The sequence below is a fragment of the Cavia porcellus genome, unplaced genomic scaffold, assembly GCF_034190915.1.
Source record: "Cavia porcellus strain 051 isolate PalLab524CR breed Dunkin Hartley unplaced genomic scaffold, mCavPor4.1 scaffold_9, whole genome shotgun sequence".
Taxonomy (NCBI): Eukaryota; Metazoa; Chordata; class Mammalia; order Rodentia; family Caviidae; genus Cavia; species Cavia porcellus.
Genome location: NW_026947492.1, coordinates 69850317 through 69873695, shown reverse-complemented (window position 1 = coordinate 69873695; position 23379 = coordinate 69850317). Strand labels below are relative to the sequence as shown.

At 34.9% G+C, this 23379-nt stretch overlaps 1 protein-coding gene and 1 pseudogene across 1 annotated transcript; one reads left to right on the top strand and one right to left on the bottom strand.

Moving 5' to 3' along the window:
* Positions 1-868: 868 nt before the first annotated feature.
* Positions 869-11296, bottom strand: LOC100724453 (olfactory receptor 52N2-like; annotated as a pseudogene).
* Positions 11297-15061: 3765 nt separating this feature from the next.
* On the top strand, positions 15062-16139 carry LOC100724734 (olfactory receptor 52N2). Its single transcript, XM_003465327.2, has one exon. The coding sequence runs from the start codon at positions 15106-15108 to the stop codon at positions 16075-16077; it is 972 nt and encodes a 323-aa protein (XP_003465375.1). The 5' UTR covers positions 15062-15105; the 3' UTR covers positions 16078-16139.
* The last annotated feature ends 7240 nt before the right edge of the window (positions 16140-23379 follow it).

Here is a 23379-nt window from a genome sequence, read left to right as displayed (position 1 = left end):
ACTGTTGATTCAGTCTCACTCTTTCTGGAACCCACCCTTATCACTTGGAGCTCATTTCTTCTTCTCCTGTTGTTCAGGAATCTGAATGCAGTGCTTCTCTCTACTGTCCCCGGTCACTCCACTCTTTCTCCCTTTACCTTGTAGTCACATTTCTCCAAGCTCCCTGCCTTCTACTTAAAATTTTTTTCTAACAGACATCAAATCCTATTCATTTTGTCTTTCAAAATCCTCCTGACATTAACTACAAGGAGTTCTTCCCAGACTGTGATAATATTAACTGAATATTTTTTCCAGGTATATTTCTTTATAGTGCATTGGTACATTGATACAGAGTCAAATAATCACCCAGGCAGCAGTATACTGAAGATAAAAAGTAGCAAAAATTTTATTCTTCTAAATTCCTGTAACTGTCACATAATTATGGATAGAAGAGACAACCAGTTCCTGAGAATTCAGCACAAACATTTAGAGAAAGTGCTTCCTATTTCCCTGTGCTACTTGGAAAGTATAATACCAGCCTTCCCAGTTTCCTGGCAGCTGTTTCCCAAGTTTCCTGAGACTCTCATGTTACGCAAGGATATTCATTTAGATTTACTGGAAGTTGGATGTTCTAACCATCACACACTCTATGTACATTCCATGAAGTCTCACTAAACGTAAATTGTGTGAAAAATATAATTAGTGCACACAAATTGTTTCCATCATTTTTTGGGTGAAATATGTTGCAACTGGCTTATGAATTTTGTGCCAGAACATTCAACAGTGTCCTCTCATGAGCTCAGATATTTCAATTTTGCTTTTCTTCCTCTCTTGATAAATTTCTTAATCTTTATAATAAATGCAGAACTATAGTCCTGGATTTATCTCATCAAGAAATGTTTTTCTCCCTGAAAAACACTCTGGTCACTGTTTCATGGATCTGCTTGGTCTTCACTCCATACACAATTGAATTCAAAGTAGGAGGTAAGAATGGGCAGATTGTTGGCTATAAAAATGTGAATATGATGAGGTATGGCTTGTCCTCCAAATCAGTGAGTAAAGTTGAACAAGGCTGGGATGTAGGTGATGACAATAGCACACATGTAGGGTGTACAGGTGCTAAAGCCTTTCTGGCGAGCATCTTCAGATGACAGATCTAGTATAGCTTGGATAATCATGGTGTAAGTCATGGCGATGCAAAACATATCAAAGACTCCAATCAACCCAGCAGCCATGAGACCATATATAGCATTAATCTTGACATTGCCACAGGTAATTTGGCCACAGACATATGGTCACAGTAGGTGTGGTGAAGGAGGTTACCTCTGCAGTAGGGAAGGTGCTAGTTGAGGAAGGTAAATGGTACCATGAGCAATGCACTTCGAATGAAAGTGCCACCCTTCCCTGCTTTGGTACTTACAGTGTTGGGGAGGATTGTGGAGTAGCATAGAGGGTAGCAGATGGCTACATAGCAATCCAGAGCCATGAGCATGAGCACTCCAGACTCCATGCCTGTCAGACTGTGGACAAAAAAACTTCTGCACAAGGCAGGCACTGAAATCAATCTCTTTGAGACTGAGCCAAATTATACATAATATATTGGGAACAAATCAAATACACCCAGGATCATCCGTAAGAGACAACAAAGCTAGGAATTAATAAGTGGGTGAGTATCAGGCCTTTTCATGACTAATGATATAGGTGAGGCCACAGTTCCCTACAACAGCAATGATGTACGATGAAGCAAAATGACAAGGAGATCCAGATATATGCAGCTTCCAGCCCTGGAATCTCATAGGATAAAATACTTTGGTGTCAGGTTGGAGCTGTTGGCTCATGCATGGTGACACCAGGAGACATGCTACTTTCTGTCCCAATGAAGGAATCCTATATAGGAGAGAGTTGGGAAATTGTTTTCCTCCCACGACAGCATGGGCATATATTTTACATGCTAAAAAACCTTTAATTTAGATGAAAAACTCATTTTTTGGTGCCCATACTATGTTCTTTGAGCCTGAGTGTTCTTACATTTTTTTAAGAATGCATGGGTGATGCACATTGTTGCAGTCCTTGCATGGCTTGGTTTCATTGTTCAAACTATTTAACTGTGCCTATTCCTTGGGACAGGCCAGTCACCACTACTTCTCTCCTCCTAACATATTCTAAATTATGAACTCTGCTTAAACAACATGTTGAAAAGTAAATAAACCAGTAAAACAAACATAAATAACTTGATTCCTTGAAACTATTCTCATAGTGGATCTGCTTCCTAGAAATACTTCAAATGTGCCCATTGTCCTGTAGTCCATGTAATTACTTGAGCATCTGCCTACTGTGCAAAACCTGATATTTCTGCCTCTTCCAAATTAGAATAATCAGACATAAAAAATGAAATGAAAGTTTTACAATTTAAAAAACATGTTGGGGGAGGAGCAAAGATGGAGGATAGATAACAGCAGGCTACAGAGCCTCCCTGAGATAGTCAACTTAGAATTCAGCATAGTTCAGCATGGGGAGCCCCAAACAGAGGTAGATGGATTCTCTTGTGCAAAGAAGAAATGGAGGGGAGAAGAATAAAAAATGCAGTCCCGGTGCTACTACTGTAATAGCTGAAGGTTCAGTGCTCCTGCTGCAGTGCCTGAATCCCAGCAGCGGCAACTTACTGAACCAGCCAAAATCCCACTGCTTCCACTCACTGCAAACACAGTCATACTGAGGTTGGGGGATGGTGAGTCAAGAAGAGAGCTGAGCTAGCGGGGAACCTGCATTGAACCTTCAGTGAGTGATGGGAATAAAAGCATTCCACAGAGAAGGGGGCTCCAACAGACAAGATTCTGGGACAGGCAGGACTGGCAAAAACAAGGGGCAGCAGTGACTTCAGTCAGTTGTTCCCTTCCTGAACAGGCCTGGAGTGAGCTGGGCCTGGATCACATGACCTGGCTGAGACTCAATAGGTTATCCAAAATCAATTCCCTATGGTAGCGGCACACATTAACGCAGTGAAGGCCTCAGTAGGTTGACTGACCTGGAGGGTAGGCAGCGCACACTAATACAGTAAAGGCCTCAGCAGGTTGACTGATCTGGAGGGGAGGTGCCAGCATATGCTGCCCTGTTTGTAACTCACTAGCACACTACAGTGGAAAGGGTCACCTATCCAGCATGCTTCAGAAGAATTTTAACCAGTAAAGAAAGAAACTGGGTCTTCTTTCTTCTGGAAGTCTTCTGGAAGAAACAAAAGAGATGAGAAGAGGGAGCAACAGAAAAAGTCCCCCAGTCCCAATGCTAAGAACATTGAACAAGGACAGGTAAATACACAGGAGAATGATGACAGCAAACATGCAATTATTAGACATGGCACCAGTGGACATAAAGAGATATTTTTGGGACCTCATAGACAAGTTCAAAAGTGAAATATTTAGCCAAGTAAAGCAAGATATCAGAAGCTTAGTAAAAGAGATGCTAAGTAACCCTCAAGGAGACACAGATAGAAGAATGGAGGAATTCAAACAAAGGAGGGAACCATTTGATGAAGAATATAAAGAAAATATAGAATACATGAAGCAGATTCAAAGAGACTACCAGGAAATTAAAAACTCTATGGAAAGATGGCAAATCTGCTTGAAAGAAACTGAGGATAGATTATCCAAACTGGAGGACAGGTTTGCAATGTGTGATTATGAAAGGAAAAATTTTAAAAATAACAAGGAAACAAGCAGTAACAATACAAAAGCCAGAAGATGACAAGAGGATCTACAACTTGAGAATAAAGAATGTAAGTGATGAAGCAGGCATACAAAAAATGAACTACAAAGGTTATTCACAGAAATAATTAAGGAAAGCTTCCCAAACACAGGAAAAGGAGAGGATATGCAGATGTATGAGTCCTACAGAACTCCAGCCCAGCTACAACCACCTACAACCATATATGCCTATATGGATAGGCATATAATAATCAAGATCCCAGAAATTCAATATAAGAACAGAATATTAAAAGCAGTTAGAGACAAGAAACCGATCACCTAAAAAGGAAGGCCCATCAGAATCACAGCAGACTTCTTGACACAAACCATCAAGTCAAGAAAAGCCTGGAGCAAAATATTTCAAGCTCTGAAAGAAAATAACCTCCAGCCCAGATTGACATACCCTGAAAATTTGTCTCTAGAAATTAATGGAGAAACAAGATGCTTCCAAGACAAAGAACTTGGGAAATTCGTGACTACCAATCTAACTCTACAGAGAATACTGCAGGGCATTCTAGAGAGAGAGAAAAGTACTAGGATTCCAGGAACAGTGGCAGAGAGGCCTCAATGAATGTAGCAGAAAACAGAATGAAGATGACAAGCAGAAAACTGACAGCAAAGAAAGAGCATAACAGAATGAGGCAGAGAAGGTTGATTATAATCTCTAATATAGATGGCTTTGATATACTAAATTAAAAAAAAAAGAACCACATATGGAGTAGATCAGGAGGCATGGTCCAACGAGATGCTATTTATAGGAAATATAATTAACATGAAAAAGAGTATGTGGACTGAAAATCAAATATGAGAAAACAATGCTCTATGTGACAGAGAACCAGAGAGTAATAGGGGAAACTAGACCATTATTTGTGTATATATTCGAAAGACAGGCTTTAATAGGTAAAGGAATACAATTAGAGATCAAGTCCAGGAGAGAGAAGGTTTGGAACCACTTAGGTCAATAGCAGGTTGCCGCCCACCCCAATTTAAAACCAAGGGTCTGGGTGAGACCTAAAAATACAGTGTACCCTGGGGAAGTGAAAGGGGAGGGAGAGTCTTTAAAAAATGGCAGAAGATATTGTTAATAGTGGATCAGATTTAAAACACAAATTACCCCCACCACTTTGCTTAGATAGATTTTATTCTGTCCCAGTTTGTCTACTTGCATTAGATTTGAGGTCACAGACAGCTGTCCCAAACACATCGGGATATAGCACAGTAATCATCTTTATTTCCTATTAACTTAATCTGGAGCCCGGTATGACTTATACTGTTTTATCATGACTGATCTTAGTTAAATCTGGCTTGTTTGATTGCTGCTTGCTATCGACAGATTTTATTCAAAACTGATATAATTGATACTATCAAATCTGAGAGTATAGGCAACTACACTGAAGATGACAAGACTCACTACGATGCACATTCTGGTTTGATTAATGCCTGTTTTTGAAGTTTTATATTATATACAAAGTTGTGCTTTTCTTAATACTGTTATGTACTGATATATTCAGTTATACTACATATGATGATATAGCCAATTCTATTGGAGATAACAAGAGACAACACAGGAACTATGGTAGAACTCCTTCTATAATGGTCTTATTCTTTTCATGTGTTTATAGGAATATGTTTTGTTTTGTCTTGCTTTGTTTTGTTTCTCCCTCTAATATAGAAAGGATAGAAATACATGTTAAGACTCATGCATGTGTAGAAACTATAAACAGTTTATTAGGACTGATCTTATGACACCTGATGAAATGAACAAATACTTTGAAGAAAAAGAGACACTAAAGTACCCAGTGCTGATTCTGGAGTGTCATAATGTGACACCCAGCAATAGTATTATTCTTTGTTCAAAGTGATATTAGCCTGCTTGGGTTTGTTCAGTCTAAACCTAATTTAAGATATGGATAACTTCATGTATGTTTAAGTGTATAGGACTGATAACCATATTTCTAAGTCTTTGTTGGATAGTTGAACAGAACTTGTTGCAGTCTCACTGTTTGAATCCTCACTTTATGTTTTTTATATTTATTGATTTTTTTTTGTGTTTTTTGAGACAGGTTCTCACTATGCAGTTCAGGCTGGCCTCGAGCTCACTTTGTAGCCCAGGCTGGTCTCGAACTTGCAACGATAGTCCCACCTCAGCTTACCGAGTGCTGGGATTACAGGCATGAGCCACCACACCTGGCTTGAATCCCCACTTTATATGCTCCACTTTAGTATCTTAAATAACTGTTTGTAAGAGGACAATCTGTAATCATCAACTAGTGATTTCTTACTGTTTATTTTTTTTCTTTGAAAGTATGTATTATTTCCATCAATTTTCTGTTTAGTATTTCGTTAAATGAAATAAAAAAAATACACTACAGTACCCAGTGCTGATCCTGGAGTTTCATGATGTGAAATCCAGCAATACTATTATTCTTTGTTCAGAATGATTTTAGCCTGCTTTAGTTTGTTTAATCTCAACATAAATGAAGATACATATAACGGCATGTATGTTTAAGTGTATAGGATTGATAAGTTTACTAAGTGTTACTAAGTTTCTGTTGAATAATTGAACAGAACTGTTTGCAGTCTCGCTGTTTGAATTTCCACTTTTTATGTTCCACTTTTGTAGGTTGAACAACTATTTGTAATAGGACAGTATGTAAACATCAACTAGTGATTTCTTACTGTTTATTTTTTCCTTGAATGTATGTAATATTTATATCCATTTTCTGTTTTGTTTAGTCTTTCTTTAAATAAAAAAGTAAGAAAAAATTTTTAAAAAAGGGTTATATATTTTGTGCATCTGTTTCTGGCCAATCAATGTGAAAGATTTTTGTAATATTTATATTTAGCCAGTAACATTGCTAAGCTTTAATTTACTTCCTGCCTCCTAATTCTTTTCAAATCTCTTTGTGGATACGCATGATACCTGTAATAGTCATAAGCAATTTAAAGAAACATCATGTTATGTATCTTTGTATTACATAGTCCATCATAATTTCCTTTCCTTTTTTGGTGTATTATTTTTATTCTCCAAACACATATAAACAATTTTATTCAGAAGGTGGAATCCTTTTTCACTTATTAACATTTAAAATTAGTATGTGTGTCTAGTACTATTAGTCTGTTTTTGAAAATAGAGTTTTCCACTTTTATTCTTTATTCTGAAAGTGGGTCAAATAAAATCATAAAAGTCTATAATTCAGTTATTTGCAGAGATGAAACATGCATTATTACCCACTGCAATTGCAGTAGCCAGAGTGACAGTATTTATGTCATTTCCCTGAGCCACAATTTCCAGAGTCACATAAGAAGAAGCTTGTGACACTTTACAAATATTAGTTTCCATTACAGAAGAGGAAACCCCAAGATAGCATTTGATATTTTATGAAAATTATTCTTTGACTAATATCTTTTAAAACTTGACTTTGTTGTTTTTGTTTTATACTGTTGAATTGAGGTACGCATTTTCATATAAATGCATACTTGATTGCAATTTCACAGATTATTTTATGTTATCTGCTGTAGTATTTTAATATCCTAATGTAACAGTTTTTTCCTTTTTTGCTTCTCATTCTTTCTAGAGAATTTTAAATGGAGTTCAGGTACCATTTTTTTCTCTGTATGTAAGCCATAGTCAATGAGGCAACTTTCAAAAATATAGCATTAAATAACTTGAAACGCTAAAGAGATAATATAAAATCTTTTATTATTATTATTATTATTATTATTATTATTATATTAGGGAGGCAATACAATATTTATAAATGTGACTTTGATTTATTTCACTTATGCATATGGTCTTGAGATAGATAACTATACTACTAATCTCTGTTAATTAATCCCAAAGAATAGTTTGTGCTGTCGTTTTTTGATTGATCACTCACATGTCTAGATTTTTTACCCTAACAACTAGTCATGAGATAACAATAAATGATATATTAACTAGTGTTAGTTCTGAAACTTTATCTTTTTTGAAATTCTGTATCATTTCTATCCTTTTTTCTGTTTTGCTTTTTAAAATAAAAAATCTATTAAAATATCAATGCGTAAAAATGAAAAAGATTTAGAAACAGGAAGATGAGAATGGATTGTATTTAAAGCTTGCACAAAAATATTGATTAAATTATAGAAAATTTCAGCACAACCTGGAATATAATGATCATGGTATATATGTCTAACCTTAATATTGTTAATAAAGTTAGCATAATTTTGTTCTAGAAAGTGTGTGTAAAATAAAACCATGTGTAGCCAAACCCTACTTCTTCATGCCTCACTCTTAGCAAAAATAAACCATGTTTTCTGTTCTTACAAATCCTAAATAATTAAGATACTTTTAAGTATTATAATGTTTCCCCCACTCTTGTAACTCTGGCTTTTCCTGTTTATCCATGCCTAACTAGAGGTTTCTTAAACATAACAAATTTGTGTGTTTCCAAACATTTCCATTTGCTGTTTTTACAGCATGCTTTGTTCTTTCTTCAGTGATCCCAGCATATACTTTGAACAGTTACAGGTCTCTGCTCATCTATCCTGAAGCTAACACTTCCCTACTATGCAATTTGACGTCATAATTTGATATTATATTGGCATAATCTATCCCTTTCCAGTTTCTCTGTATTCAACAATGATTAAATGATTTGTTTTACCTATGACCAGAATGCAAAAACTGCGCAGGATTTCAGACTATTTTCTTCACAGACATGTATCAGCACAAGATACAACACTGTATAATAAGCAAATTCCAAAGCATTTGTTTTGGTTTTATCACCATACTCACACAACAAATCCTTAAACCACACACATAGAAGTAAGAAAGCATCTCAAAGGGAGAAAGCATGATATCCAAGTGTTTTTATCTTGAAAGATAGTTTAAGACATAATATTTATGCAATTAAGTGCTGGGAAGTACATGATATAGATGTATATAATTACCTTTGTGTTCATTTGCATATCCTCAAGGCAAACATAATGAACAACAAATGTTTCAGGGCAATAGCTTTGGGTTAAGCAATGTTGTTAATTCACATAGATAAAATAATCCTAAGAAATAGTTAAATCATCATGATCAGAAATTCTTCTGCTAAGAGAACAGGAGATATGTAGTGAGCTTATGAAGTTGTATGTAGAAACAAATTCATTGCAACTCCTGCACTAATGCATTTGCATTATATGTAATAATGCAAATGAATGCAGATATAATGTGTGAGATATTTCCACCTCCCTAGAGCAAGGAAATTTTTCTACTATTACATAAAAAGATAAGAAATATGCCTGCTTGCATCATTATCTCTTTGATTCTTGTCATATCAGCATCAAGGAATCCCCTTTGTCTACCACCTGAAGTGCTCCCCCGCCATTTCTTTCCCTTTTCAAGGAAATTTTCATATCTCTTTGCTTCCACAAGTCTAAAGAGAGAGATAAATTATTGCCTTTCAATTTAGTCACCCTCTGACTCAAATTCTTTGTGCTTACATTTTTTGAGCACCTTATGTATTTCTTAAATGAATGAAAATCACCTTGATAGCAAATATTTTTATATCGACACTCATTACAAATAACATTCAGAAGATGATGTGATATCATGTTTAAGAACCCTAAGTAACAAACTTAGTATTTCCTCTGGGGATTTTCCATACAAAATGACAAGTTTTCTTTGGGGATCCACAGGTGAAAATTCCGTAACTGTCCAACAGAGAGGAGATAAATTTAGCTTCCTGAAAACTAGATCTATATTTAGAGTACATTTGCACATAGGGAAAACACATTCTCAGATTTTCACAGCTTTCCCCTGATGAGTCTTTCAAATGATTTCTGCCACCACTAAATTGTAAGCATGTGTGACTCCCCAGGGTTCCTCAATTCCAGTTTCAAACTTTTTGTCTTAACCTTATTCTTGTGGCACATATGTGGTTCAAAGCTGTCTCAAAAATACAATAAATAATTTCAGTCACTCCTGCGCTCGAGATTCATTACCATATATCTTCTGCAATTATGTCAGTTTACATGAACCCTGAATTGCTCACATGTATGGCTTCTCGCCTGTGACCTCTCTACCGTGGCAGAAATGTACTATTCATTACAGTGGTGGCTTCACTCAGTAACTCTTGGTTACCCTTAAGAAAACATGAAATGCTGATTTGAAATTCTCCCAAAGTGAATATACACTTTCATATAGCACATTGTATCTATAGAAATGAGTGGCAGTTACAGGAAATTGAAAACAGTGAAGACAAACCTAGTTTCATAGTACACCTTTCTTCTAGACTCGGCAGCCACAATGGTAGAAATACAGAAAATGTGGATTTCTTTTCTCTTTGGTAGGGAACCAATGCACCAATGCATTTACAAATGCAAATAACACACCCACACACACACACATACACACACACACATACACACACAGGTACCACAATTTCCATATTACAGAATATCATCACAAAGTAAGGGGCCTCAATTATTAGAAAAGCTGTTTTGAGGTGTTACTTAGCTTCATTGGTTGAGTAGAAAATAAAGGAAAATTTATATGCAAATTTTCCTCTTGAGATGAACTGAGTTACAATTTTGTAGAGTTTAGTAAACTAGTTCTTAAACAGTAAGCTAGAAAATGATAATGTTTCAAATTCTGGGAATTAGGAGAAAGTTTCTCAGGTTGAAAGCTATCTATTTTTGTTGTTGTTGGCAACTCTTTAAGGGACCGTATATTTAATTTCTTTCTTTGTTTTTTGTTTGGATGTGTTTTCTAATGAAGATCAAGGAAAAAATGTAACATTTATTACAAATATTAGCACATATTATTCTGTGTACTGATGGTAGAATAATGCATAAATGTGAATGGTGAATACAATTCAGTTATCCATACATAATTTCTATACGTGCTTTGGAGTGGAAAGTGAGTATCTGCCAATATGTTTAGTAGAACCTTCATTACTGCTGAGATAGCATTTCATTGAACCCATATATTTAAGTGTATAAGATAGATAACCATATTACTCACTTTTGTTGGATCATTGAACAAAATTGTTTGCAGTCTCACTGTTTGAAAGTCCATTTTATATGCTTTAATTTTGTAAGTTGAACAACTATTTCTAAGATAACAATATGTAATCTATTAACTAGTTATTTCGTAGTTTATTCTTTCTGAAATTCTGTATAACTTGTACCCTTTTTCTGTTTTTGTTTCTTTTTCTCCTTAAATAAAATAAAAAAATAGAAAAAATTACTTAATAACATTTGTTCTGAGTGTAACAGAAAGTCTCACACATTCACCATTGGGAATGACAAAAATCTTTTGATCTGTACTAATACCTTCTGAATCACTCTCCTTCAAATAACATAATGAGGTACAGTTTCTGGGAAGACAGGAGCCAATCCACCCCTCCAGTGAGTCAGCAGAAATCACGCTGATCTGGGAGGAGTAAAACAAGAAGCCAATTTGCCCTTCCTGCCAGGCATACAAACCACGCAGGACAATTCAGTTCATCCTTGCTGTCAGCCAACTGGCGTGGAGGCTGAGAATCAAGAACCACTGCCACCTGTGTGAGCAATCGGCTGGTTGGGAGGAGACACTGAGTTGATAGCATTCGAGGTACAAAAGCAACCAAGTGCTTTTAATATTTGGTAGACTTTGCAAATAGTCTGAGCATGTATTAGGGAGGATAACAATTTACAAATATGAGGGATTTCCTTTAGTATTGTTTTAGAAATCCAATATTCTCATTGTTTAGCTTTGTTCTGATTTATTGTTTTGTTTTATTTAATTTTCTGTTCTAATTGGTTTTATTCTGTTTTGTTTTATTTGATTTTACTACATCTGATGGTATGGACAACTATTGTGACGATAACAAAATATGTTATACTAGTTACTGTCAATTTTCTATTGTCTTGTTTTGAGTTCTGTACCACTTTCACTGTTTTATTTGATTGGCTTTGTTCTATTTTATTTTGTTAGCTTTTATTTTCTTTAAAATACAAAAAAATCAGACTGGAGATTTAGCTGAACGGTGTAAGTGCCTGCCTAGTAAGCACCAGGCCATGAGTTCAATCCCCAGCATCAAAATAAATAAATAAATAAATAAAATACAAAAAATAATGTCATGAGGAAAATTAGGATAACAGAACATATGAATATATGTGACACTGTTTTACTACAAACTCCCACACATGTAAACATGTATATGTATGCATGACCATCTGAATTTACGTACCCATCAATTTATCCAATAAACTCAGGCCAAATTATAAGTTAAATATAGAATATTTATAGATTACTCTTATGTAATGTATGTAATTCTTTTTCACTTTCTCTTTTTTAATAATATGTATAATTATGGTATGTTGCTCGGATGTGGCCTTATTAATTTGTGTATATACATATTTAGGTGTTACCTATACACACAGTGGGTGGTAAGAGTGATATTGTGGTCAAGTAATTAAAAAATATGATTCTCATAACTTTCAGAATTCTTGGTCAGAATTCACACCTGGGAGAATATGTACAAAACTGCTGCTATCTTTTTTTCGGTACTTTCTCCCTTGCTTAAAAGCCATTAATTGTATAAATGATTTCAAAGGTCCCAAAGGATGTTTCCTTTTTTCTCAGAGCCTTCAGAGACACTGAACTGTGGAGATCCAATCAGGCTCTTACACTGGATTCTGAAGAGCACTCAAAAGGCACCACGTTGCCAGTAGAGGTTCAACCAGATGGTTGCAGAAAGCCTGGTGCTCAACACCCTCAGTCATGCACACTGCTCTGGTCTCCTTTAAATCTCTGGTGAGTTGGGAAGATCCCCAAAGCTTTATATTTTCAGGATATTCAAAAATATGAACAAGTTAGTGGTTAATGGAAAGTTCAGAATTTCTTTTTGACTCCAACTAACATAGATTGTTGATTATTTTGGGAACAAGAAGGCAAAAAGTGTCTCTGTGATTGTGAAATAAATGTAAATGTACTTCCCAATTCACTGGAGATAGTGAAGTCCAGGCAGTATGAAGTTAATTTTTGCATTAAGTGATGAGTGACTATATTACTTGCAATGAGAGTGATCTCTGTTCATAAGAGGAAAGTAACCAAGACTAGACGAGTATTTGAGGGTTTTGAAAGGACTTACTGGAAGAAGCTTCTGTATAAAAATCCTCTCCTGCCACTCACGTCACCATATAACCTCTGTGTGAACAAGTCTAGGGATCTGAGCTTGACTGTGTCACAGCCAGACATTCATGAGTAGAGAGCTCCATTAGCTAGGAATTTTTGTGACACATGTCATACGTGGTCTGTCTGTTTCCTAAAAGACGATTATCAATAAACATTTCTCTCTCCCACTTGAAAGTTTGCTTCTTCCTGTGTCATCGTGACTTGAGTTAGGTATGTTTACCTTGTGAAACTGTTCCTCAATGTTACAATCAGTAAACTGGGCTGATTAAGCACAAGTCTTGGATCAAAATTTGATTTGAACATTAGCTCTATCAGTTTTAAGTTTTGTGAGCTTATATATGTTGAGTCACCCTGTTGCTCTTTGTTCCTCATCTCTATGAGTAAAGACAACAGCATATACACATAACAACTAGGTTTGAGTAGAATTAATCTATATGGAAATAATTAACACATTGTGTGGAGAGGACTTTGTATCTCTCTTTAAATGAAAAATAACTGACAAAGGTATGTGAAATAAATCATGTGTCTTAAGATATACATTCTTTTGACAAGTATTATGATCATTGATGTGCACTAGTTATTATATACCACATACTACTGAAGAGTAAGTGACATTTAGTAACTCTAACAAGTATAGGGTAGTATGTAGTACCATTGCTCCCCTTAAACATGTTATTGAAATTGTTCAAAGAAAAGTTTAGCTCTTGCTCAATCCTGACTAGTTCTTGTTGAAAATAAGAATTACCACTTACTCTGTGATAACTGAGTACTCCTGTTTCTATAGTATGAATACCGTAAAAGCTGTCTATCATCACACTTATCTAAAACATGTACTTGGACATCTGATTACTCTTCTTTCAGATATGCCTTACTTTGGTGAATAACTTACCTAATAACAGTAACCATAAACATTATTAGCTCTTGAGAGGATATAAAAGGGAATTTGTAGACAGAAATTTATATTCTATGAAGGAAGAAAATGAATATAATATTATATGTCATAAACTTGAGATAAGAGTAATGATATGAACAAGAACAAAATTGGTGAAAGGAGATCTAGAGGAGGAAAGAGGGAGATGAGAGGAAAGGGGATTATAAAAAAGAATAAAGCTGAAGTATACACAGGAACATATTTTTCAATATAATTTTAAACCACGTGTACTGCAAACATGTACTAATAAAATAGAAAACACAGAAAGCTGAGTTTTTGTGCTTTAATGAGTGAGGTTTAATGGTTTAATTCTTAGAATATCATGAGAGTCTCTGAGATGGCTCATCAACTTTAATTCACAAGCCAGATACTCAGATCTGAAAGTTCTTATTTCTACAATATTCTATGTTATGATTTTTCCTGCCAGTCTTGTGCCTGGTGCTGTCTCGTTACCATAGAAGGAGCAGTGATATTCAAAGTATCATTCCACATTTATTAGTTTTATTGGCAGATGGCCACAGCATTGTTCAATTTAGAGTTAGCAAGAGCCATTCAGAGATTTAACTGTGTAAGAGTCTTCCTGACTTCATTCCAGGTTTAAGGGGTATTTACAAATATTTTCTATGTAAAACATAGCACTATATCTTAGTCACATGAAGCTGAGAGCAAAAGCAGCTGCTTTCCACAGTGGATATTCCTACAATGAGCTTCTGAGTTTTTCTTTCGCTTTTCCTACACTAAAATTCACTATGGTGTTTGAGTTAGAGCAGACTGAGCAGCTCCACTTATAATTTATGAACATTAATTAAGATAAGCTTGGTGTCGTGAAATGACCAAAATTGTTGTAAAAGCTAAGTTACTAGTAAAAGAACAGCCATGATTACTGCTAACATTTTTTAAGTCTTCATTATGTCCAATTTGGGAAATTACATAAAGTTAGTTTACTAAATAATCTTGAAAACTTTCTGGTGTGGTATAATTATTTTCTCCTTTTAGATTCAGAGAATGGAGATATAAAGTGATCAAACAACTTGAGAATGTCATATGTGCTATTAAGTATTAAATACAGATGGGCTAATAACATATTAATTCCAAAGAAATCACTTCTCATTTCAAAGTTATTTCAGAAAACAACTATTTCACTTCTTTCTTCCTTCTTTTTTGTACTTTCTTGTTTTTATTTATTTATTTGTTTGTTTGTTTATTGAGTATCGGGTTTCAAACCCATAAATAACTTTCATTTATTTTCTGGCCTAGGAAATTGCCACCTTGAAAGAGTATAAGATGATCTGTTCCTGTCAGCCAAAATGTCTGGAGCCAACAGCTCCAGCCTGACCCTGGGATTCTTCATCTTGAATGGTATTCCTGGCCTGGAAGCTGAACACATCTGGATCTCCCTCCCATTCTGCCTCATGTACATTGTTGCTGTCCTGGGAAACTGTGGGCTCATCTACCTCATTGGCCATGAGAAGGCCCTGCACCGGCCTATGTACTACTTCCTGGCTCTGCTGTCCTTCACTGATGTCACCTTGTGCTCCACAACTGTTCCCAACATGCTGTGCATATTCTGGTTTGACCTCAAGGAGATTGACTTTAATGCCTGCCTGGTGCAGATGTTTTTTGTCCACATGTTGACAGGAATGGAGTCTGGGGTACTCATGCTCATGGCACTGGACCGCTATGTGGCCATCTGCTATCCTTTACGCTATGGCACCATCCTCACCAACCCTGTCATTGCCAAGGCTGGTCTTGCCACCTTCTTGAGGAGTGTGATACTCATTATCCCATTTACTTTCCTCACCAGACGTCTGCCCTATTGCCAGGGCAACCTCATCCCCCATACTTACTGTGACCACATGTCAGTGGCCAAGGTCTCCTGTGGCAATGTCAAAGTCAATGCTATCTATGGTCTGATGGTTGCTCTCCTGATAGGTGTGTTTGACATCTGCTGTATCTCTGTGTCTTACACGATGATCCTGCGGGCTGTAGTGAGTCTGTCATCAGCAGATGCCCGCCATAAAGCCTTTAGCACCTGTACGTCTCATATCTGTGCTATTGTAATCACTTACGTTCCTGCCTTTTTTACTTTTTTCACTCATCGCTTTGGAGGACACAGTATTCCCCACCACACACACATCATCGTGGCTAACCTTTATCTATTACTTCCTCCTACCATGAATCCGATTATTTATGGTGTCAAAACCAAGCAGATTCAGGAAGGTGTAATCAAGTTTTTACTTGGGGAAAGAATGGCTTTACCTAAAGCAAATGATGCATAAAGTAGATTTCTTGGCATGGAGATAAGAAGATAGTGAAAAAGAAATTCCTCAAAGGGGTAAAGGACAGGGTATTGTCACTCTGTTACATAATTTTTTCTCAAATTTTGCAGGTATTTGTTATGAAACATTTCTTGTAAGCAAAGATTTGCCAAAGTAGAAAATTCAGAATTATAACTTAACTATAGTTTGTAATTTTATGTTTTTCCCAAATGTTTATCGCATAATATATCCAATGAGAATAACAGTATAAGAACGCGTTGAGTGGGCTAATCTACACATTGTGTGAGTAGAGAGGAGGCTGTTCTAACATGAGTAAGCATACCCTCTTCCTTAAGGCACATCCTATTGGATTGAACATGTTTTAGACACAGACCCAATATTGCAATTTCCTATTATCGGTTCAAATGCACTAAATTTAGATGGCTCTAGAATCCACCAATTTTATTTGTTAACCTTTAAAAGGACCTATGATTCATCCAAGAACATGTAAACATTCTTTTTCTCATTTTTTGTTATAAGTTTGGGAGCATCATTTAAAATGGATAGAAATATAGTTGTCATACTAATGATCAAACGAGCAAATTTTTTCAGTTACTAGTATATTTAATCATTTATTTATTCACTCTTTTGTTCATTTGTTATTTTGAGATTGTAACTTATTTAATATTGTTATTTATACTATGACTTTAAATAGAACCAGAGTTGAATATGCTACAGTCCCAGGCCTCAGGGTATTGACACTCCAGACGTTGATAAGAGACATGAGATGCCACCCATGTGAAAAGGGAGGAAAGTTTCTAAAAAATTGGATCTCAGGTGGACAAGAAAAAAGTTAGTAGGAAAAACTTGATGTGGAGATGATCTGAGTGTTGGATTTAGCTAGCCCTACAGTTTAAACACTGCATTTCTAACTAGATTTTGACAAGACTGGACTTAATCCTAGAAAATCAAATCTTAATCTTTCTGAACTTTGACTTACACCTTTACTGCAACATATATCTGGCCAGTAAAATATTCTAATAAAAAGCTTGCTCCTTGTTTTCTGATATATACTAAGAATTTAATAAATTGTGCTGTTATAGGAGTTATTTTCAACTCTGATTCTTTCTGAATATTATAATTTGGGAAGAAATCATTCCAAGTGTTTCCAAAGTTTCTATGGATGAAATTTCACTCACCTCTCACAACTTTTTTGCCAATATTAACCAACGTATTTTTCTTTCTACCTTTTATGATGTGCCTACCTCCATTTCATGTACTGAGAAATACAACTGGTTACAAAACTCTAATGAGTTTCTAGGCTAGTAGGGACTATCACTCTTTGTTGACTTCTATAGAAGTATAGCAAGACATTGTACATCATTGAAAATGGGGACAATAGTAAGTAAAGACTGCATGAGAGGTAGGATATAAAATAAATCTTGAATGACATGGGTGCTTATGAAAGAGCATATGAGGATTGTTTGAAAAAAATCATGTGCAAAATACTGAGAGTAACAAAATCATGCTGTTTATATATCCAAAAGTGTTAAAAGGGAGGAGATGCAAAAGTTATGGGCACGGAGGTAGACACAGGCCTTGCCAGATGCTGTGTGTCTTGACATCACACTAGGCATGCATGTGGCACCTTTCACCTTTCAGAAATACCAACTACTTAGCATGACCCTTAGTCTCTATGCAGTCGGTACCCATTAGTCACTTTCCTGAGCATCTCTTGTTTCTACCTAACCACTACTTCTCAAGGTTTGTCTCCTCTTCTTTTTTTTTTTCCTCTAAAAATTCTACTTTCTACTACCACTCAGGCTCTTCTCATGACTCAAGGAATTCCTATTGTAAACAGGAGATTTCTTATGTCTTCCACTGTAATTACTTATTTTCAAAGTTTTCACTGTTCTCTCTCTCACACACAAAGTGGTTTCAAGATTACACTGACAACACATAGATAGTACTTATTTTCCAGATACTTTTCCAGGAATTGTATGTTCATTTGTTCCTGAAAGCAGGCATGAAGGTAGCACTAATTTATGCCTATTTTACAGATAGATGGACTGATACTTTGGAAGGTTAATAACCTAATAAAAGTCACAGTTGCAAGTGATAAAATGTGGATTTAAAACCAGGCAACCTGGTTCCAGTGGCTTCAGTATTAATGCTTACAGTATATTACATAATTAGGGATAAATCTGGAGAGTATCTAGCATACTTTTAAACTGACATAGTGCAAAGTCTCTGGGGAAGTCCCTGTATGGGCAGAAGGGATGGTTCTTTTGAGTGAATGGCTCATCAAAATACAAAGGTCTGTTATCAGATTATATGTAGTCCTACATAGTATTTCATATGTGCTCATCATCACATGACCAAACATTTGTACTCTTTTTTTTCCCATCCATTTTTATGTTATTTTTGTTTTGTTTTGTTTTATTTATTTATGTTTTGTGTGTGCCAGGGATTGAACTCACGACCTTGCCAAGCAGGCACTTATGCTGTTGAGCTAAACTCCATGCCCCTTTCTTCTCTTTTTCTAACTTATCCCAATGAAGTACTATTACAAAGAATCTGAGGAGGAATTTGAGCAATGAAGCACATTATATAGTAACCTCTGAATTTGTTCCCTCTGTGAATGGGATCATTAATTGCTTGCTCAAGAGCCTCTATGTTACTAATATCTATACTGATTGTCATTTTTCCGTGCCCTAAATGATCTCTATTTTATTTTTTCACAGATAATAATTTTTTAAATTGATTTACATATGTATTATGCTTACTGTTTATTAAATGCCTTCCTCAGAACCCCCTCTTTATATTACTAATACCATGAGAGTAAGGATCCTTGCCTTCTTGCTTACATACTGAGGTGTCTCAAATGTTAGGATATTGCTTTCCACATGATTGGCACATTGAAAGTATTTGTCCAGGAACTACCCTCTACAAAATGAGTAAAAAGTTTGTTGCTGAGAAGGAAATATTTCAGTTGCCAGATGTAATGTTAAGAATGAACCAAGTAGGGAAAATAAAATAAATATCTAAATGTGACTTCTGTTATTTTTGAACCTGTACTTGTTCTCTAAACAATTCCTTGCTCAAATTAATGCTTCATTGTGGACACTGTAATATTCAAGATACTTTTATTATCTTCATATTAAAATAGTTTAATTTTTGATAATTTTCTTCCTAAAATAATATTCAAACATACCTCACCTTGGATCAATTTTATTCATTAAAAATTCAACTCTTTTATCTCCACATATCTATGACTTTAACTAGCAAATATAAAATTTCATTCATTCATTTTTTATTAGTCTTTGTATCTTTTTAAAACTTTTTAGTTTAGTTAAATTTACTTTAAATTAACTTGAAAACATGAACATGTGCATAATAATATGATACCATGTGGTATTTTGTTACACGAATACAATGTATAACATTTAATTAGTATAACTATATGTTTCAAACATTTATTATTTATTGATGGTAAAAAAATTTAAAAATCTTTCTTCTACATTTTCAAGATACACAATGAAGTACTACAATGTATAATCACCCTACATTTTAGTGCTATACCAGAAATTCTTACAGGTAATAGACAGCAATGTAGTACCCACTGATCAAACTTTCCCAATCTTCTCTCCTTCCTACTGTTCTTATTCTCTGGTAACCATATTTCTGATCTCAACTTCTATAGCACTTTTTCTCTTATATTCCATGTATGAATAAGTAGGTGCCATAGTTTTCTTATTATTATCAGTTTATTTCTTGTAACATAATGGTCTCCAAATCTATTTATGCTACAATGAATGACAGAATTTCATTCTCTTTGGAGGGGGTGAATATTCAGCTACTGTGCATACAGGGTATACTTTCTGTCTCCTTTCATAATCTGATGGACATTTTGGTTGTTTCTGTCTCTCATGAACTATTTGAATAATGCTACAATAAACATGGAAATAAAGATGTCTTTTTATCATGGTTTTGGATCTTGACCAAATTATCCTGGCCCACACCACTATTGTGAAACATTAACTAGTATGAAACTATAGACCAATGAAATAAAATGGAGAGCCAGAAGTGAATCCAGGTGTCTTCAGTCAATTGATCTTCACCAGAAGTATCAAAAATGCACACTGAAAATAGAGCAATCTTTTCAAGATATGGTGTTAGGTGCAGCCACTCTGGAAATCAATATGGAGATTTCTCAACCAACTATAATTAGAAGTTCCATTCAACCTAGCTATTCTCTTTCTTGGTATTTTGCCCCCCAAATTGAAAAGATCATGCCACAGTATTATATGTGCATCCCTGTTCATAGAAGCACAATTTGTAATAGCTAAATCTTGGAAACAACAAAAATGCCCATCAACTTCAGAGTGGATGAAAAAGATGTGGTTTTTTTTATACAGTAGAATATTGCTCAGCTATAAAAAGGATGATCTTGAGGCCTTTATTGGTAAATGGAGGCAATTTGAGACTATCCTCACAAGTGAAATAAATGAGACTTACATTTTTAAATACCACATTGTCTCTGTAGTGTAAATAAATAATAAAAACTGAAATAGCAATAAGATCCAAAATATGTAGTAGTTATTGTAAAACTGAAAGAGAAGGAAAGGATATAACTGTATGTATGTTTAAGTGTGTAAGATAAATGACCATATTACTAAATTTCCATTAGATCACTGAACAGAATAGTTTGCATTGTCAATATTTGAGTGTCTTTCCACTTTTTACACTTTGATTTTGTAATTTGAACAACTATTTCCAGCAGAACAATGTGTAATTTATCAACTAGTAATTTCTTAGTGTTAATGTTTTTCTGTCAAATTCTATATTACTTCTACCATTTTTTCTGTTTTGCCTTGTTTTTCTTTCTTTTTTCTTTAAAAAAAAGGGGAAAAAAGACATGATGGTAGGAAAATTAGATACCCACAAGCAGAAGAATGAAACTAGGCACTTACTTTTACCAGTTAAAAACAAGATGAAAATGTAGTAGAAATTTAAATTCAAAACTAAAACTTGCAGAATAAAATACATGAAAAATGTTTCAGGACTTTGGAATGGGCAGAAAATTTTTTGAGAAAACCCCAAAAGTACAGCAAATCAAAGTAAAAATAGGCAAAAGTTATTATATAAAACTACAATTTTCAATGCATTCAAGAAAACACTTAATGAAATGTAAAGACAACTTCGAGAAGGGAATAAAATTTTCATAATGAACAATTTTCTAGGGTTTAATGTCCAGGTTATAGAGGAAGTACAAAAATTCAGTAGCACAATGTAAAATAACCCAGTTAAAAACGGGCTACAGATCTCAAGACAGGTATTTCCTAAAAGCATATGAGCAGGGGCAGTGAGTACAAGGAAAAATGCTCAATATCACTAATCTCAAGGAAATGCAATTCAAAACCAGAAGGACACTAAAGACACCTCAGTAAGAAGGACAAATATTAATAAACCTAAACTTAATAAGTGCTGAAGAGGATGTCAAAAAAGGAATTCTTGCACATCTTTGGTAGGAATAAAAATTAGTACAGCTATTCTGGAAGTGTCTCAAAAATACTTTTTTTTAAAAAAATTCACCATATGATCTAAAACTTCTTTAATGGGTATATATACAAAAGACATAAAATCATCTTACAGAATAGCCACTTTGACTCTTGTGTTTATTGCCACACTATTCACATAATCTGAGAAAGGAAATCGACTTAAGTTTCTGTCAATTGGTGAATGCATAAAGAAATGTAATCATATTCACAATGAAATTGTTCAGATGGAAAAAGTGAAAATGTTACCACTGGGAACAGCATGTATTGAAATATAGATTGTTATGATAAGTAAATAAGCCAGGCACAGAGTAACAACCACTGTACAATCTTAGTCATATGTTAAGTCTAATAAAAGTTGATCTCAGAGTAGTTGATAATACAATAGTAGTTAAATTTTAAAACTGAAAATGCTTAATAGTTTTATCTTGTGCTGAATTTCTGGGTTATGCTTTACCTTGTAGACTTATGTGGGGCATGGCTAATTGGAGTTTTATATATCAAACATCTCTAGGTCAAATTCATTTTCTGTCATTGGAAAGTTTTCTGGCATTTCTTCTGTGAATGGGACTTTTGTGTTGTTTGAACTGTTGTCTTCTTTTTCATAGACTCCAATCAATCTTCCTCTGTTCTTCTTTGCATCATCTTACAGCTTTTAGTTTGATTTTTCATGATTATTCCCCCCCTCTTTTTTTTTTTTTTTTGGTACCAGTGGTCGTCCAACTCATGACCTCATAGTGCGAAGCAGGCTGCTGCGCTAAGTTCTTGGCCCTTCCTTGCTATTTTTTGACATCTTTCTTTTCATACTCACTGTCTTTAGATTTGACATTCTGTCTGCACCTTGGTTCACTCAGCTGCATATACTGTCAGTGGAATGTTTAAACTCTTGGATATCTGTTTGAATCTGTTTCATGGATTGTATTTATTTTCTATATTGAACATTCATTGTTTCTGTCATTTTCCTAAGCTCTTCTATTTTTTCTCTATGTGTGCTCTAGATTCATTGAGCAAGTCCTCCATTATAATCATCTGTTTTTTTAATGTGAGATATGTTCTGATCTGATTTTCTCAATAGCCTCATTCATCTTTTTATTTTTTATCTGCTGCCACAATTTCAGAAAATTTGGGTGGATGGCTTCAATTTTTTTCTATTTGTTACTGCACTTGTCCTGTGTAGGTTGGAGGTCTGAGTTTGTATTTTGCTTCTGTCTTGTTGCCTTGTATTTTTTAATTTTAAATTTCTTTATGTGTTGATGCTTTTAAATTGCTTATGGTAGGTAGATTTATCACTACTATGGAGGCATCCATAAGAAACATGTATTTCTCAGACATGTCTTCTAGGTGTTGCTGACTCCTGGTCTTTGCACCCCTCATATTGCTCTACTTTCTCAAATTATTAGGGATGACGAATTTCCATTTGGTTTAGAATCAATTCTTTTGATACTGTACTTTGGTGATGGTTATGACACTGGGCCATCATAATACTCTCATACAAGAGAAAATAACCTGATTCTAACAGGTATGACACCATGCCTAAAGTAGTACAATTAGCAATAATAATACCATCAACACAATCTGGAAACTGACCAACTATGGGAACTAGCAAGTTGATATTGTTGGCCATAGGAACAAGATTCACAATAAACCTGGAACTTGTATACAGTAAATTTACCCCATAGTAGAGAGATTTTGCCATGCGAGTTGCTAAAAGGGATAGGGGAGAAATAGATAGATAAATGAAGAAAATATAGTAGGAGCAAGACTA